Below are 17,631 nucleotides of genomic sequence, written 5' to 3' on the forward strand. Positions count from 1 at the left end.
TTGTTCCAACCTGGCCCTGGACGCTCCCAGGGATGGGGCAGCCACAGCTTCTCTGGGCACCCTGTGCCAGGGCCTCAGCACCCTCAGAGCCAAGAATTCCTTCCTAATATCCCGTCTAGCCCTGCCCTCTGGCAGTGGGCAGCCATTCCCCCCTGTCCTGTCCTTCCAGGCCCTTGTCCAAAGTCCTTCTTCAATTCTCTTAGAGCCCCTTTAGGCACTGGAAGGCCAGAAAATCTTGGATGTTATAGTGGATCCTAGATAAAAGTGTTCATCAAGAATGAACTGGAGGATGGGCTTGGCATTTATCTCCTTTCTTAAAGAAATATCCTACTGGAGTATGCCTGAATGTGGATCACTGTCTGCTTGATCATGGTAACTAAACAGTTACTGTACACTGGGTTTTCTTTGGCTATTTTCCTTTGGCTTGGTCCTTCTGAAAGCTGTGAGTAGTTCAGCTGTCCTCATGTACTGGTTGTTACAAAAAGGTCCATGAAGCCTTTTGCAGAATGGCTTGCTTCCTCTGGAGAACTCGTATTCACATGATAAACTTGATGTGCAGTGTTGCAATTCACTTGTGCTGACTAAAAGCTGCCCAATGTCTTGACCATTATTGGGGAAGTGGGAGCTGATCAGGAGCTCAGATTCAGCACAGCTCCTTCAGTGCCCTCCTTAATGACACAGAGCCAGAGCTGGTGTAGAGCTTGGCTACCGGCCATTATTATAGAGAAGTGTAACTTCATCCCTTTCACAGAATAGGTTTTTTCCTCTCATGTGGAAGGGATTGTGTTACTTAATTGAAGGGAAAAAACCTCAGCCTCTACTTATTCCCCATGTCAAAGACAAAAAAAAAAGCTTCCTAATTAGACTTAAATTATGCATTGCATAGAGGAGAGCCATGGTTTGCCTCCTATCAAAACATTTTGGACATGCTCCTATTTCAGAGTGTGATTTGTTACTAATGAATGGTTCGTTCACCTGGAGCCTCCTAAGGCTCTGTCCAGCCAGCCCCGTTGTATTAATCCTTCCAAAATGTTGTTTCAGCTGTGCTCAACAAATTATACCAGCTTGTACTATCAGAAATAATTAACAAAGTCTTTGGGCTTCAGGCAGCCTTTCTTCTCCTGTGTGTTTCCAATGTGTGATGTTTGGGTTTGAAATTAAGGAAGGGGATTCATTTGCACTTTGTTTCAAGCTTGATTTTGGCAATAGTGACTAACAGTGGCCTGTAGTGTTCCATGGTTAGTCCTGTGTGTTCACAGAGGAAGGAGAACTCAGGGCTCTAAAAAGAAATATTTAAATGGCTAATTCTTATGCACTTCTAAAGAAAAAACAGCTGACAGTACTTCCTCCTTCTCCCCACCAAGTAGTGGTTGTGGAATATTGGAAAAGCCAATTGTTGCTCCAAGTGCTCTCTGTTTTCCTAAGAAAAAGGATGTTTGGTGTAAAATGCTGGTTTTATCTTGCAGCATATGCATGTGACAGCCTGGCCTGCTGCCTATTTCAGAGTCCACAATTTCCTCCACTTTCTGATCTTTGAGTGTAAAATTCAGATTTTTCATCTTCAATGCACTTGAAGCCGCTTTAAGAGCAGTCAACTCTTGTTACTGAGCTACTCATGTTATCCTACTCTCAAATAAATTGGGCTCTGTGTCTTCCTAAAAGCTCCCAAAATCGGGTCTGCTTTACCTCCTGCTTGCCTCCAATATGCATCCCCCCTCAATCTGCATCCTCTTGAGCTTCCAGGAGTTTGTGCTGTCAAGATTGAAAGAGTTTCTCTGCTTAGAAATATATTTCTGGTGCTCATATTTTGAAAAGCTTCTCATTGTAATGATAAGGGAAAATATCAGTAATTATTTTTGCCTTGAAGGGTGTTGGGGAAATACCAGCAATTTAGAGAGCAGCCACAAATTTGGGCAGTTTGGAGACAGCTGAACAAAGAAGAGTGGAAACTTGGAAATATCTGTGCTTCTGGCCAAGGGGGATGAAACCAAGGAACATCTCTTGCTACATGGCTTATCTGGATAGATTCTTCTCCAAACTGTTGCAACACAGGGACAGATTTTGTTATGTAATTGTTTCTGTTTCTGGACTTGGCCTAACCCAGCAAAAGCAGAAGTATCTAAAAGAGAATATACTTGGGGGAGGAAGGGAAGGAAATGGTAACTACACTTTTTCCAAGCTAAGCTTAGGAACCATTCTACTTGTACTTTAAGAAAAAAATTTAAAAGGACAATATAAACCCCAAAACTTGCATCATTTACACTGGAATTCAATGTATGAACTGTCATTTTGAAATTATGAGCCAGAAAAAAAAATCATTTGCAGTAAGTTTCACAGGAAGTAAATTGAATTGTGAGTTAAATTTTTTGTTGCCTTTTTTTACTTTTCATAGAGTTGTGTAATAATTTTAAAACATTTTATGAAGATACACTGTTTTAGAACTATTACTGCAGAAATTCTACTTGATTGGGCTGTTAGGCTGTTTTAAAAGTGCTCTTTTTATTCTTGTCTTTCTGAAGATATCTGCACTTATTAAATATCACTGGATGAATCTATTTTGCTTTCATGAGTATAGTCCCACAATTCTAATTCCTAAATTAAACCATTCATAGGACATAGCTGTACCTTAATGGCTAAACCTAAATGACAGGTGGCTACACCTAAATAAAAGCACAAGTGATGCTACTGCAGGGGCAGTATTTTTGAAGAATTCTTTTTTTTTGCAGGGACCTACATGCAACATGTCAGTTTAGCTCTGACAGCACCTGAGGATAACGGGGTTTTTTGCTCTCCCTGGTGATTGTGAGTGTTCAGCATCATGATGTAAAGTGTTTTGAAGTGGGATATAAGTTTTTAGGGTTTATTTGGGTAGCAGTAGTGCCTAGGCAAGTCCAGGTGATAAAAGCTGCTGCTATGTATCTTTTTGACAAGGTTCATAACAGCAAATATAATAAGCATCTTGTAAACTGACTTCATTTTTAGATTGACTTTTACCTACAGAGCATCAAATAAAGGCCAGGGCTTGAAACAGAACCTGCAAAAATTCTCTGTAGACTAATCCTAGCTGTGCAATGTAGACAGTGGTTAGCACCATATTCCTTTGGTTCAGTGAAATGTCCTACAGCACAGATACTGGTTTTCTCTCTTGGACCATCAGCTGAAAGGAGTGTGGGTTGTCACACATAGGAACAATAAAAACACCCAGTCTGCACAGGTGGAGGATGCTAATCCCACTTCCAGCATCTTTATTTGCATTACACAATCCTGTATGATTGCCATGCAAGCAGCACAATCACCTTTGCAGGCTGTACACAAAGACCACAGAGAACTTTGTTCCCGAGTTCAGAAGTGCTGTGGGGGCAATAAGCTGGACAATAATTTGGTGCTGTCTTTCTTGTCTGTTGCCAGAATAGAGGACAGGAAACCCTTGTGTAAAAAAGGTTGGATATAATCTATACTTTTGCATCCTAAAGAAGAAAAAGTTACTGCTTCATCTTTTCAGGGAAGAATGCATTGTTTATGGGGTGTGGTGCTGTTGGTGATTCCCAGAGCAGTTGTGTGGCCCCGGAAGCAGCCTCAGCAAGGATCTAAGCAGCAATCAGGCATTTCATGGCACCCAGAGCAGTTCTGTGAGACAGCATGGAACAGCTGTGATGCCTTGCAGCTTTACATCCATCTGCAAACCATTTCACAGACTAATACAAGGAAATAAGAGGCACAAACCTGCAGGGGAATTTTCTCAGTTGTATTTCTCTTGGATCCATGGTCCTTATCAGTGATGGAACAGCCTGGCTCTGTTTGAGCCCATTGGTTTTCAGTCTCTTCAGTGCTCTGTTGTCAGCCAGTGTCAGCGTTTCCTCCAGATCATCCACTGCTTTTCCTCCAGATCATCCACTGCTTTGATGTGCCTTCCTGCTTTGTGTAAAAGTTACAACCATGCCTTTGTTTCTGGGCTGTGTTAGGGCTGGCTTGTCCTCACTGTTTATAACAAGGCAGAATTACAGCAACAAAGGAACCCTGGCAAGCACCACCTTCCCCCCAGCCCCTGAGAGCTGGGCACTGTTGGAAGGAGAAACACTGCAGAATTTACCTTTTGTCCCTTTGGTCTCTGTGAACAAGGTTTTTTAATCTAATGTGAATTTTGTGCCAGCAAATCTTGATAAAATTCTCCTTGGAATATTTAATATTTTAATTTGCTTTGAAGCTTTCTTTAAAACTGCATGTTACAAACACAACAGTGGAAAAATTAAACATTTGTTCATCTGGCAGGTGTTGACATTGATGATGTGAAGATGTTTCCAGTTTCCTCCCTCTCTCTCTGTAGTTAATAATAACACTGTTGATTTTCTTTCCATATTAAATAATCAAAAACTTTCAATTTTAAAGCTCAATGGAAAGTACCATGGATTTTGCAGAATCTGTCCCTGATAGCATAGAACATGGGTTTAGTTTGCATTAGAGACGGTCAGGGATCCTTGACAAAGTGAATGTTGTGCAGGACAGCATCTGATGGTGTCTCTAAACCACCAGGTGTGGCCACCACCAGGTATTTCATCTCCAGTAATGTTACCTGGAATGTTTTTCCCTTCATTTTTGCAGGTTTTTTTCCTTCAGATTGTACTTTGACTTTGAAACTGTTTGAGATATTGAACCTGTCATTTAGACTTGAAGTATTCTTGGAGCTCACATCTCAGTTTTTCCACCATTTGGTTTGGATAAAATCTTGCCCTTTAGGGAAAACAGTTTGGCTTTAACACTTCATAGCTGCAGTGCAGATTATATGAGTAGATTTTACAATCTCCCTCAATTCAAAGCTGGTGTTTTGCAGCAGTTTCAGTTCTTGACAGATGCAGCCTTTAAAACAAGAGTCAGCACTTGTGCTGTCACTTCTGTAACAGTCACAGAGACTGGAGGTGGACTCTTGTCCAAACTGCAACAAGCAAAGCCTTTCAGTGTCTTTCCTTCTCAAATGTGTTCTCACATGAGTGTACTCAGCAGGGATTTTGAGAAACTTTGTTGATTTAAAATTAATCTCTTTCACTGAGTTTCACTGCCAAAAGCAGTTTTAGTGGGGTATGGTTTTGTTTACAGCAGTGCAGCTGATCCTTGTCAACTATCTCACAGTACATCTTAGCATAGGAAAGGATCAGAAGATGTATTTGAGGAGCAAATCCAAACCCTCCTTTCTCACTTAACCTCTCTCTGTCACAATATAGTCTACCACATATAGTGAAGAGTTTACATGCAGGCATTCAAGATCTCTACATCTGTGAAAAATGCATATAATGTGTAGGAGTGGAGAAACTTGGCAAGAGCAGGCAGCTGCTGAGTTTGTTTGGGCTCTTTTTAAGCTCTTGTTAAATGTAAAAGCAAATAGTTATCTTCTGGTTTCCACTGTGACCTTGGACTTTGAGCATCATCAAAACCTCTGGGATATTGGTGTTTTCTTCTAACTGCCGGGTTGCTTGTGTGTAGCATTTCTGAGTGAGAAGTGAACATTGGAGATGCACTGAAGCTGAGTACAATGAAACTACAACAAATAACCATATCCAAAACTATGAAGCAGAGGTGAAAATATAGCATCCAAATGTATTTGGCCATTGGAAATGAGAAAGGCTGTGGGATTACTCAAAATTTGTCTGCATTGTACATGGTTTATTGTCTCTGATAACGTGGAAATAAAAAAATAAGTCCTGTCTCAGGACTAACACTGGCTTGAGTCACGTGGGCTGAGTGAAATCAGTGCAATTGTTAGTTTAGCTTTGTCAGTGCTTTCCAGTTTTTTTGTTCATATAGTCAAAGGCTTACTGGAAATTGTGACTTCTTGCTGGGCTGTCCCTTACAGCAGAATTCTCCTGTGATTCTGTTAAAGAAACCTTCCAGTGGGAGCTCCATGTTAACCTACCCAGTTTGTTTCTACCTATGGCCTCACTGAGTCTTAGAGCTGTTTCCCAGAGGTGATGAAGGGTGAAATCTGGTTTCTTTTACATCCATGTGGAGTAGGAATGATATGTGATCTGCTGCTGGCAAGTCCTGTAGCTGATCACTGGGGTGTAGTTCTGAACTGAGCACAGAGTCTCCTGAGCAGCTAAAATATGTTCCTCATTAAAACTCTTGATAAGCATTATGCTTATATTGCGTTTGTGAAAGTGAGCTGTCAGATGGTATTTGTTAATTTTTACAAAAGCTGTCTATTTTTCTTTCTTTGTGAGGTCACCTCCATCTCCACTCTCATCAAATGGTGCCCCAAGCTGCAATAAGCAGTGGAGTAGTGTGGGAGGGTTATTGCTTGTGAGTCTGTGTGAATGAGAATTATAGTCGTGGCTTTCTGTTCTTCAGGGGGATAAGCAGTGGTGCCAAGTAATCCTAAACTTGCTTTCTAACTCTTGTTTTACTCCATAGAAAGAGAGTGGGGAAACAGTCAGTTAAGAAAAAAAAAACTAACTCAATAAAAGTTAGTCACAAAATTTTTCCATTTATTGAAAAAGGTCCCCACATGGGGAGAGTGTGAGATGTGCAGATTATGCTGTCAGGAGCTATATGCTGTCTTGCTGCAGAGACTTGATTTTAGTCTTTTTTCTAAATGACTGTAAGGGCATTTTTAGAGATAGAAGAGAAATGTTAATTGTTTCTCAGGTCAATGTCTTTACATTAAAAAATGCCAGCACGTGCAAGATTGCTTGACATGTTCTTCCTAGTGCTGCTTGACTGAGCTGGTTGACAATCTTCAGTCAAAAGGCCAGCTCAGCCCAGTTTCAAGTCTCAAGTTCTTTTCCACCATCTCTTCCTGTTAGCTTGTTATCTCTTTCCTCCTAATCCCTCCTTCCTTGCATCCCTTATTCTCCAAGTGCACTAGCACTGCTTTTCTCTCTTAGCCTTTGAATAAATCCTTTTTGTGTCACAAAACAATGTGACATGCAGGTCAAACTCCATTGCTAAAGATGCTGTGAATTATAAATGAAATCTATTCTAAATTCAAGAGCTCTTAAATTGGGGGAAGACTAATGAAATACCTGTTTGCTGAGTGAGAAATCACAGATGTTTTGAATTCTTGTGATTAATTCCTGACACTTTAATACAGCTGGTGATACAGTAGCCCTGGAGCTCTTTCTACCTGTTCCTCTTCTCTTTGCTGGCATCATGTGCAGGTTTGGAGGCTCCCAGGGTGGATCACTAGCTCTGGATGCCTCCTAGGATTTGTGAATTGCCACTGAAAGCAATATAGGAAGAGAAGCCATGTGATTGTAGCTTCAATAGAAGCTCTGATATCTGCTGGGAAACGTGTCACTTTATTACATGTCTCAGACCAGGTCTTTGATTTTTATTTCTTTTTTTCCACATAGGCTGTGTATCATCCTGAGCAATGGCCCCCTTCCTACGGATATCTTTCAACTCCTTTGAGCTGGGACCTGTGCAGAATCAAGGAGAACAACTACAGCCTTTCTGTGCTATCAAGATGAAGGAAGCTCTCACTACAGGTGAGGTTACAAATGGAGATGCTTTCTGAATATCACTAAATTTTTGAGAAATACTGTAAACCTCCTTAATCTGTGAATGGCAGTGAGTCCTTCTCTTCTTGTCATGACAAGCACTTCAATGTGAGCTTTTCTTTTGGAATGGGAGAAAGAATAATGGCTGTTTTCTCTACCCCCACCTTAAAGCAAGGTTTCTTTATTAGTACTCAGGACAGGAAGCTGGACTGCAGCAGGTTTGAGGGAACAGAAGTACAGAGCAGCAGATGCTCTTTATGGGCTTGTAGGATGAGAGGTGCAGTTTGTTATTGTTGAAGTAACTGAGGTACTTTGGCTGAGTTGTTTGCTTGAAATGACTCACACTGAAGGTCCTCTTAGCACAGAAACACAGAATGAGCTGTGCTGGAAGGGAGCCTCAGTGATCACTGAGTCCAGCTCCTGGCCCTGCATGGCCATCCCCAGCAGTCCCACCCCGTGCCTGAGAGCGCTGTCCAAGGGCTCCTGGAGCTCTGGCAGCCTTGGGGCTGTGCCCCTTCCCTGGGGAGCCTGGGCAGTGCCCGACACCCTCTGGGAGGAACCTTTTTGTAAAGCCAACCTCAACCTGCCCTGACATGACTTCAGGCCATTCCCTCAGGTCCTGTCACTGTCACCACAGAGCAGAGATGAGTGCCTGCCCCTCATCTCTTCCTCTCCCCTCAGAGGAAGTTCTAACTGCAGTGAGGTCTCCCCTCAGTCTTCTCCAGCTGAACAGACCAAGTGACTCACCAGGCCCTCAGCCTTCAGAGACCTCATCTTTACAGAAACTGGTCCAAAGGTTTATAATGTCTTCTGACATTTAGCTAGAATACACCACTGCAGCCAAACAGGGAATTGCTGTACTGGGCTAGACTGCAGCTCTAATTCTGCACTGTGGCTCTAGAGATTCACAAAACATCAAAGAATGCAGTAAAGGGTGAAGTTTCTTCTTCCTCACAACATGATTGCTCTTTTCCCTTATTGTTGTGGGTAAAAGCTGCATTTAAACTTGAAATTCAAGGCATGGTGCCTTTTCCACAAAGTGTTGTCATCTAGCAAATGTTCTAAGCTCCAAAGAAGTAGTTTCCTAATCTGCTGGGAGAACCTCTGAAGAGATGATGTTGAAGGTGTTGCAGCTGCCAGAATATGTGGAGAAATGAAAGTAATTTAAATAAATCCACTGTTTTTTTTCCCAGCCATTTGCTTTTGAAAAGTAGAATTGTCCCAGTATTTCCCAGTCCTTGCTTCCATGTGTCTTTGACATACTAAAAAACAGGGGAGGAGAGGGAACTGCTTGGAGAGATGAGTGATTGGAGTAATCAGGAAAACAATCTGATGCTCCTGTTGTCAGTTTGACAAGATCTGTAACAGCTTTTTTGTTGGATTTGAATGCTGAAACACAATCAGGGAAAAATTTATTGTATAGGAAGAAGAAAGTCATAGAGCTTGATTAGGCATGGAGCCAGTTTGCAAACATGGGGTGTGTTCTGAAGTCAGGAGTGTGAGCAGAGAAGCCAAGCAGGCCTGAGCACAGCAGAGGCAGGAAGAGTGTTCTTGAAGGCTGTCCTTTGGTGACCCTGCAGTGTTCATTTGCAGACAGGGATTGTGACCCATGACAAACCTTGATTAGTATGATTTTAACTACAAAAGCAGCATGGCTGGGCTGGAAGCTGTTTCCAGTAACTGAGATTTTTTATGTAGAGTAAAAATGTATAGAGTTGACTGATCAGAGCAGGTATTGGGACATGGGACTAGGGAGGGGAGAGGCTGTGGACAGACTGGAATCATCTTTCCCCTTCTAAGAATCTTACAAGAGTATTACCAACTCTTTACAAGCTGCTCCTGTTTCTGCAAACAGCAATTACTGTCAAAGGTTCTGCAAAGATGCAATATCTCCTATTGCCAAGGATGCCTCCTGAATTGTGCCTTTTTGATAAAGGGGTCTGCCTTCAGCAATCCACAAAGCAGGCCAGTGTAGAAGTCTTGCTGTGCAGACAGCCTGCTTTTTATCCCCCTCCTCACCTTTATTGTCTGTCCTAATGATCTCTAAATTAATGTGTAGATGTGGCACTTGGGGACATGGTTTAACAATGGCCTTGGTGGTGCTGGGTTAGTGGTTGGACTTGATGATCTTAAAGATCTTTTTCAGCCTAAACAATTGAGTGATTCTGTGACAATATTTTCAAATTTTTTTCATAGAACCAGGCTCTGGAAGTAGGTTTGCACTGTGAAGGGTTTGAGCCTTCATCTGCCCAGTTCCTCAAATTCAAGAGAAAAGCTTTTGACTGGGTAGAGGAGGAATGCTCAAGTTTGCTTTGCAATGGAGAGGTGCTCAGGTGGCCATTTCTGAGCATTTGGCAGGTGGCTCGGGGCTGTGTCCGAGCTGTAACTCCCAGTGCTGCTGCTGGCAGGCATTCCCTAATAAAGCAGTGCAGGGACACCATTCCCTGTGCTTGTCTGCAGAGCTCAGCACAGCTGAGTGGAGTGCATCCAGCAAGCTCTTCATGAATGAACACTGACTTTGCCTTGAGATTCCAGGAAGATTTTAAAATATTAAGTATCTAACAGACCACACTGCAGCTTCCTGGAGAAGGGTCCAAGTATTTCATCTGCTTCACTACTGCCTTGATATCATAACAGCAAATGGATCATTCAGAGCTGGAGAGGCACTTAGAAAGCACTTCTATTGCAAAACAAAATCTTGATAAATTGCAGGAATTACGTAGAATGTAAAAAATTGTATTCAGTTACCTGGGCACAAATGGAGAATAATTGACTTGGCAGCAAATCAGAGGAAAACTGGCAGGTGACTCTGTGTGCCAGAGTCACAGTGAAGAGCTGGATGTGGTTTCTTAGGAGGCATCATCACTTTGGATGTGGTGATGGGACTTAGAGACTCAGATCTAGAAATATGCCAAAGCTTATCATAGATTGTGCAGTCACTGGCTGTTTTCTGTGCCCAAGATGTGGACAGGAAGAAATCAGTTTAATGGGTAGCAAGAGAGACTGAAGCTGTGTATTAGAATCATAGAATACCAGGCTGGAAGGGACTTCAAGGATCATCCAGCCTTTCTTGGCAGAAAAGAAAATCCATTTAATAAGAGTAGTAGAGCAATGTAAAACTCCTAACAAAGGAGTGTGCTGAGATACTCTTAAAGGAAACCCCCCCCCCCCCCAAAAAAAAAAGAAGAAGAAAAAAGGACATTTTTTAAGGTAATTTTAGCTCTTTTGTTATTCCTTAACTACACATGGTCTACATGGGCTGTAGAGGACAGATAAGGCCCTGAAATACCCTTTAAAAAATAGCAGTCATGATAGAGTACAATGCCAAGGAGAGTGACTTATGAATACAAGTGAAATGTTGGGATAACTTGGAAGTAGATGAATGAAATGTGAAGCCTTTCATCTCTCAGACACTGGTTTCAATTTAAACTGGGCCAGTGTGAGGTTTATCTTAATTTATCTTATAGCAGTAGGTATTCACCATGATCAGATGGCACCTCATGGAGATTTGTACCAGAATGGAGCCATGCAAGTGTTCCCTGGCAAGTTGTGACTGACTAACCCAGCTCATGAGTTCCACATCAGGGTTTGTCCCTCCTGCTCTCTAGCACCATGTTAACCCCTTCACTGCCTTTGCACATTCATCAGGGTGGGCTTTGCCTTCCATGTCATGAACTTTTGAACTGAGTATTTAAACCTTGTTCCAACAACAGTAAAAGAAGCAGTAAGTCTGCTTGCAGTTTCAGTACAAGTATTCCCTCTTTTATTTTGTTGAGTTTAAATGCTAGATTTATGTACATTTTACAGTTTCTGTTCTTTTTTTTTTTTTTTTTGTGGCCTTCAGAGAGAGGAAAAACTCTGGTTCAGAAGAAACCCACCATGTATCCCGAATGGAAATCGACTTTTGACGCCCACATTTATGAGGGCCGGGTGATCCAGATCGTGCTGATGAAAGCAGCAGAAGAGCCCCTGTCTGAGGTGACCGTGGGTGTGTCAGTGCTGGCAGAAAGGTGCAAGAAAGGCAATGGCAAAGCAGAGTTCTGGGTAAGGAAAAAGATTAATTCCTCCAAATTGCTGACCTAGTTTTGTTTCTTTCAAGCTGAATGAATGCCTTGTGCCTTTGAGGCTTACAGATTTTCCTAGGTCAGTAGAATCTCTCTAGTTTGTATTCACCTGTTACACTTGGGACTTTTTTTCACACCTTGATTTCTAAGACAAGGGCAATTATTCAGAAGAGTAAAAGCTAATAGTGATCAGTTTTAGCCAGTTCAGTGGTCTCAAATCCTCTGCTTATTATCCACAGAACAGGTATCACATTGACATCATCAGTGTTGAACTTCCTCTGTACCACCATGACTTGGACAGAGCATCATGGCCAGCAAAGAGACCACTTAGCATAGCCTGTAAGGTTATTTTTGTGTGTGGGGAGACAGCCTGGCATTAGTAGCTGTACCTGAGGTCTTGCCCTTCTGTAAACTTTGCTGGGCAAATGTTCTGAGTGTCAGACACTGCCTTAGAGATGAACTCCCTCATTATCCCAGTAGGATGATGGGATTTCTGGGGATATGTTCCTGGGTGTATCTAATGTAACTGTACTTTGGTTTTGTCTGGGGACTGGATTTTTCATCCCAAGTTGTATTTGGTGTAACCCAGGGGTACTTTGCTCTGTGCTGAGCTGAAGATTGAGTCACTCTTACATGGTTAAGGGTTTCTTATCTTTTATGAAGGCAGCAGTTTAAGAATTAGTGGCTACATTCTGAGTACAGGAACTGACCTCAGCTGTTGGCTTAAAAGGCACTTTTTTTTTTTGCTGGTCTGTAGAATTTGCCACAGAAACCATGTGTAATGGTTTTGAGGAGGAAAGAAAAATAAATTTTCATTATACCACATTTTTTTATTGCCAGCAACAGCATTTGATATCACTATGGTTTGTACTCTCAATAAACATATAAAGGATTGTATAGGCTTCTTTTAAAACTGGGTTCCTGTGCAGATTGAGTTTACTAACAGTAAAAACAGAAGCCAGCAAACTCTTTGCAGAACGGGAAAGGGCTGTGGACAAACAATGTGAACTCTGACCGTGCTGAACTCCTGGGGACACATCAAAGCCATGCAGCACACGAGGAAAAGCAGGAGAATAAAAGCCCTTGACTCAGCTGCAATAGAGAGATATGGAAGAGGATTGTAATCAAATAGTTATTGCATAGTCTACTTTGATACCCTAGAAAGAGCTGTTTAAATTCCTGAGACATGCAGTCAGCCACACACTTCACTGTTGCTATCTTTCTTTCCACAGCTTGACCTTCAGCCTCAGGGGAAGGTGCTGATGGCTGTGCAGTATTTTTTGGAAGATGCAGGTATTGTCAATAGTTTCTTTTCAGTCAGTTATGTGAAAAAGGTGATTGTTTTTTTGCAGAGCACAGAATGATGTAGCTTACAAAAAAAAAAATCACCGGAATAGAATCTTATTAATTAATTTTATTAATTTGCTTTCCAGGTGTTTATTTATTTCAGTTGGTTGGTTTTGGTTGGTTTTGGGTTTTTTTTTGTTATTTGCACTCATGGCAGGATTTTTCATTTCTAAATGCTGTTGCATTTAGGCACTTGTGGATCTTTAATGTGTCTATTCTCCTGTTTTGATGTGATGGAAAATACACTATCTGTTCCTTTTTAGGTGCAAAGAAGTTGAATCTCTTGCTCTAGCTTATGTGGGAAATTTTTTTTGTGGATTGGAGCAGTGGGTCTGATTTTCCTGGAATTCAGACATCCTATTCACTAATTACAGAAACTGATTGTAGGAATGAGTGAATGGTTTAGTATTAAAATGCAAATCTAGTCAATGATCTGATGTACCAGTTTAAAAAGTGAACAGCCTGTCTGTTTCAGAAACCTGCATAGGCTCTTTGGAAATGAACTAGAAGGGAAACTTCAAGTACAGTAATAAACCCATGAATTTTGGTGTGGATTTGTGTATCTGGGGAGTCCTCTCCTAAAGGAAATGCTGTCAACCTCACAACTTGCTCAGCTTGTAGTTAAGACTTTCCCGTACTAGAAGTCATGAAAACATTATTTCTTGGGAATAATATTGTAATTATAATATAACTGGTCTGCCAGATTAGCCTACCAGTCTTTTAAGGTTTAATAGTATGTGTTAAAAAAGAACTGAAAAGACTAAGTAGGAAACTTTGAAGCATGGGTGGGTTTTTACCCCACAGGTGTTTATAGAAGGAGCACAGTTCTGCTCTCCAGGCAAGTTCATTGAGAAGGTACCATACATTTTTGTGCATTCTGTGAAGAAGATACTGAAGATAGAATGTGATGGGCATAGGTTACATTTCAGAGGTGATGTTTTATCTTTGTGATGGCAAAAAACCCAGCCTATGTGCTTGTGGCTTGGGTGTCTACAGAAAGTCAACACTTTAAAGCAAAATTAAAAAAAAACCCTGGGATTTTAAAGTGGGAGCTTTTCTCAGGTTTGCATTTAAACTGGTATGAGCCATTATATTAGGAAATATTTATCTTAGTCTTTCTCATAGTTTCCTGTGCAAGGCTGTTTCATGGGGCAATGGTACTCTGATCATACATATTTAATGCAATATACACAAATCCATTTCTCCTGCACACCCAAAAGTTTCTCAAGCAAATCTGTACAAACCCAGTTTCTGTATTTTCAGTTGTTTATTTAATGAGGCTGAAGCATATTTCCTCCTCTCCACACAGACAAGTGGAAAAGTAGAGATGGCATAAGTGAAAACCTTCCATAATTTATTATTAGCTGTTAGTAGGAAGGTAATATACTTGTGTGCTGAAAGTGCTACATTAATTTTACTCAGTAATCAAAATAATTTAAAAATAGATACAATGTTCTTGCAGTTCTTTTTATTGCCTTTATTAGGGATTGCAGATGGTGGTAGATGAAGCCTAAATACCAAACAGATCATTATGCATTTATATTCTAATTGGCAAGTTAATAGTCACATCTTAATGCACTTTTTTGACCATTGACATTTGCAGTGAGTTCCTATTTACCTTCTGCTTTATATGAAATTAGTCACCGATACATTCTTGGTAACTAAACCACAGAGGTGATGGAAATTGCCTTTCAAGACTTTTATACATCTACATTTTGTGAAGGAAAGTCACTCAATCTGATACTTTAATGTGAACACTGCAAATATCAATACATTTTAACAAACTACTCCTCCTCAAGGTTGTAAACCTCCCTTATGTCAGTGTGTAATGCTGCTAAATAGGCAAACACTGATTTTTGGCTCATCATTGCACTGCTGTAAATGTTCTCTCCAGTTAAATCAGCACTTACCAATGTGAGAGCAGAGAGGTTTGCTGGTGCAGTGCAAGGATGTTTGTGCCAACCTCCCTTCCCCACCCTGCTGAAACCCTCAGGGACAGTCCACATTCCTTCCTATGCACTTGTCACTTTGCTCTCCCTCTGACCTGCCTTTGCATACTGAACTCTGTGGTAGCTGTTTCTAAAATACTAAAAAAGGCTTGTTCTGAAACTGGTATTTCAGTTGTTCCCTGGTTTATTCAAAGTATTCCCTGGTTTATTCTACTGCTGCCATTTGTATCTTTGACTTATAGGTGCTACCTTTTGTTTGAAAAGCTCCAAGCACTTCACAAAAGTGACTAATTCTTTCTTTGGCTTGGTTTGCAAACTGAAGCTGCTGTTTTTCAAACCTTTCTTTTAAGTAGCAGACATTCTGCTACCTTTAGAGGAAACTGCTTTCCTTTCCTCTGCTGCAGTGGTGCAGAGCAGAGAATAAGAATGTTGTTGCTCCATTAACAGGTATATTCTTAGAGCAAAAAAAATCACAAAATAGGCTGGTACTAATGGTTCTTCCATGGTAGACTATACTGAGACTTTTCATTTGAATATTCTTTTTCCAGATTGAGACCTGACCAGTTAATTTAGGGCCGCATATGAAAAGTCTTACCAATCTTAATGTTTTTTTCTTCCTAGACCCTATAAAATGGGGACTGCAAAACCCTGACTTAGAGCTGTCAAAGAACATTTTGTCTTCTGTCCTGTGATTTGAATATGAGTTTGTGCTGGAAACTCAAAAGCTTTTCTCCTGGTGTGTGAAATGCGAGAACAGGGTGTTAACCTCAATTTTAATTTTGAAATTGTTTTCCTTCTACCCCTCCTTCTCCCGTTGTAGTATTGAAACTAGGTTATAATTCTGTAAAGCAGCTTTAGTTTTAATAGATGGGAGTTGAAATAAGTTTAATGCTTTGCTTGGTCTTTGTTTATTCAAATGTGGTTAATGACCTCCTCGAGTAAGAAAATGCAGAACCTCACTCTCCTGAGTGCCTTGTGCAGTGTTAGCAGCTGTGGGAGTGTGCTTGTGTCTTGGGTTTGAATCCTGAATTGCTGTTTTGCTGGCTACAGCTTCCTGCAGAAAGGGGCAGTGAAATTTTTCTTTAAAATGCCATTAGAAGTACCAGAAGGTGAGTAATTTGCATACAGACTTTTATATCTCAACTCTGAATTCTGGGAGAGAGACGTGAACCAGAGAGCTGCATATATTTTGAATATGTTGTTCTCTGTGTGTTGAGTGTTGGGAAGCATGAGACTTCAGCATTTTTCTGAGTTATCTGTGAAAAATAATAGGGTAAATAACAGATTTGCCATTTCAGTCTGTATATTTTATGGGTCTAAAGTAAGGCTTGAAGAAAGTATCTCTATGGATGAGGTGTGTTGTGGAAGGATGGTCACATTTTTAATAAATAACAGTGATGAGGGCTGAAGAGCCAGAACTGAACCTTTTAATTGTACATGGGGATGTTGGTATGATTTAATCATTTAACTAAGAAATTGCAGTTTCTAGAAATTTGGCAAATGTGGAGATTATTCAGTGGCACCTCCCATCTCTAATCTGCAGCAGAAATGCAATTGCATGAATTGAATAAAAACATCTGCAGGCTTTATCTTCTGATTTTTCTTTAGGAGAATCAGACAGTTGCAGGAGTGGTGATTTCATAGATAGCAGGTTGGTGTGTCTGTGGTTCCTAAGGTAGCTAACATGTTGTGTGGAGCACAGAAAATCTGATATAGTTTGTACCTCCAGGAGAAGTTTGAGATGCTTGAGATCTGTATCTTTAGATCTGTATCTGTATATTGAGGTGCTGTATCTGTTGGTTTTGCTGTGTAATTTGAAAAAGAGAAAAGACCCATTTTCCACTTTATTCCTGGTTTTATTGCCATAAATGAGGTACCAGAGGTGTCTGCAGAAGCATTTAGCAAAACACTGAGCTGTACAACAAGAGTTCTGTGCACTGAGCACAGGCTTTGTTCACACTGCAGCTCTGGGTGGGTGGGAGCACTACAAAGGCTGGAGTGTGCTTGGTTTTAGGGATTTTAAACCTGGATTGAAAAGCAGGGCTTGTTAAAGCTGGTGCTCTGTTTTACACTTCTCTCCCAGGCCATTGGTGTCAGGAATGCCTAGGAAAGGTCACACACCTGCACACTGAAGCAGCTGCAGAGCAGCAGCCGGTGCTGGCCCCGGGGCCATGGCAGGACTTCATCCTGGATTTGTTCAAGGCCAGGCTGGATGGGGCTCTGAGCAACCTGGTCTAGTGCAAGGTGTCCCTGCCTGTGGCAGACATTGCAAATAAATGCTCCAAGCCAAACCTGTGATCCTCTAAAGAGGGGTAGCACAAAGACCAGAATGATTTAACATAGCAAGTTCATGACACAGAACTGTAGGCTTTGGGAAACTTCTACTTCTGTAAATGGTTTCTTGGGATTTTTAACATTTTAATCATTTTTAACTGATGATCTTTAAAGCAGTCTTCTCCAGGACCAGGTTAAAGAGCAGTTTGCCTCTGAGACAGTCCATGCTGGGAAAGTCTCCTTTGTCAGGAAAAAGCTTTTCCTTTTAATGATTGCTCTGAGAGATTAATATTTTTCTTGACCTGAAGGTGCACTTAACTTTCAAACAAAGCCAAGTGCAAGGCTGCAGAACAGGAGAAGGAGACAGACACTGAACAGAAATGTTAGTGGGGTTTGTAATTAATTATAAAGTTTCAGACAAATCTCAGCCTGAGCAACCAGCTCAGAAAATTCCTTTCCTGTCCCTGTTTGAAGTCCTGGTTCCCAGACTCTGACAGTTGCACTGTT

General features: G+C 41.1%; 1 protein-coding gene across 3 annotated transcripts in view; it reads left to right on the plus strand.

The window, feature by feature from the left end:
• The window catches only part of PRKCD (protein kinase C delta), a 60,345-nt gene that overhangs the window by 27,238 nt on the left and 15,476 nt on the right, over positions 1–17,631 (plus strand). For all 3 annotated transcript variants that reach the window (XM_066557842.1, XM_066557844.1, XM_066557843.1), the window contains exons 2-4: positions 7,344–7,478; positions 11,335–11,534; positions 12,787–12,847. In XM_066557842.1, the coding sequence (XP_066413939.1) occupies positions 7,364–7,478; positions 11,335–11,534; positions 12,787–12,847 (376 nt within the window). In that variant the 5' untranslated portion in view covers positions 7,344–7,363. The remainder of the gene's footprint in view (positions 1–7,343; positions 7,479–11,334; positions 11,535–12,786; positions 12,848–17,631) is intronic.

Source organism: Molothrus aeneus, chromosome 12, assembly GCF_037042795.1.
Source record: "Molothrus aeneus isolate 106 chromosome 12, BPBGC_Maene_1.0, whole genome shotgun sequence".
NCBI lineage: Eukaryota > Metazoa > Chordata > Aves > Passeriformes > Icteridae > Molothrus > Molothrus aeneus.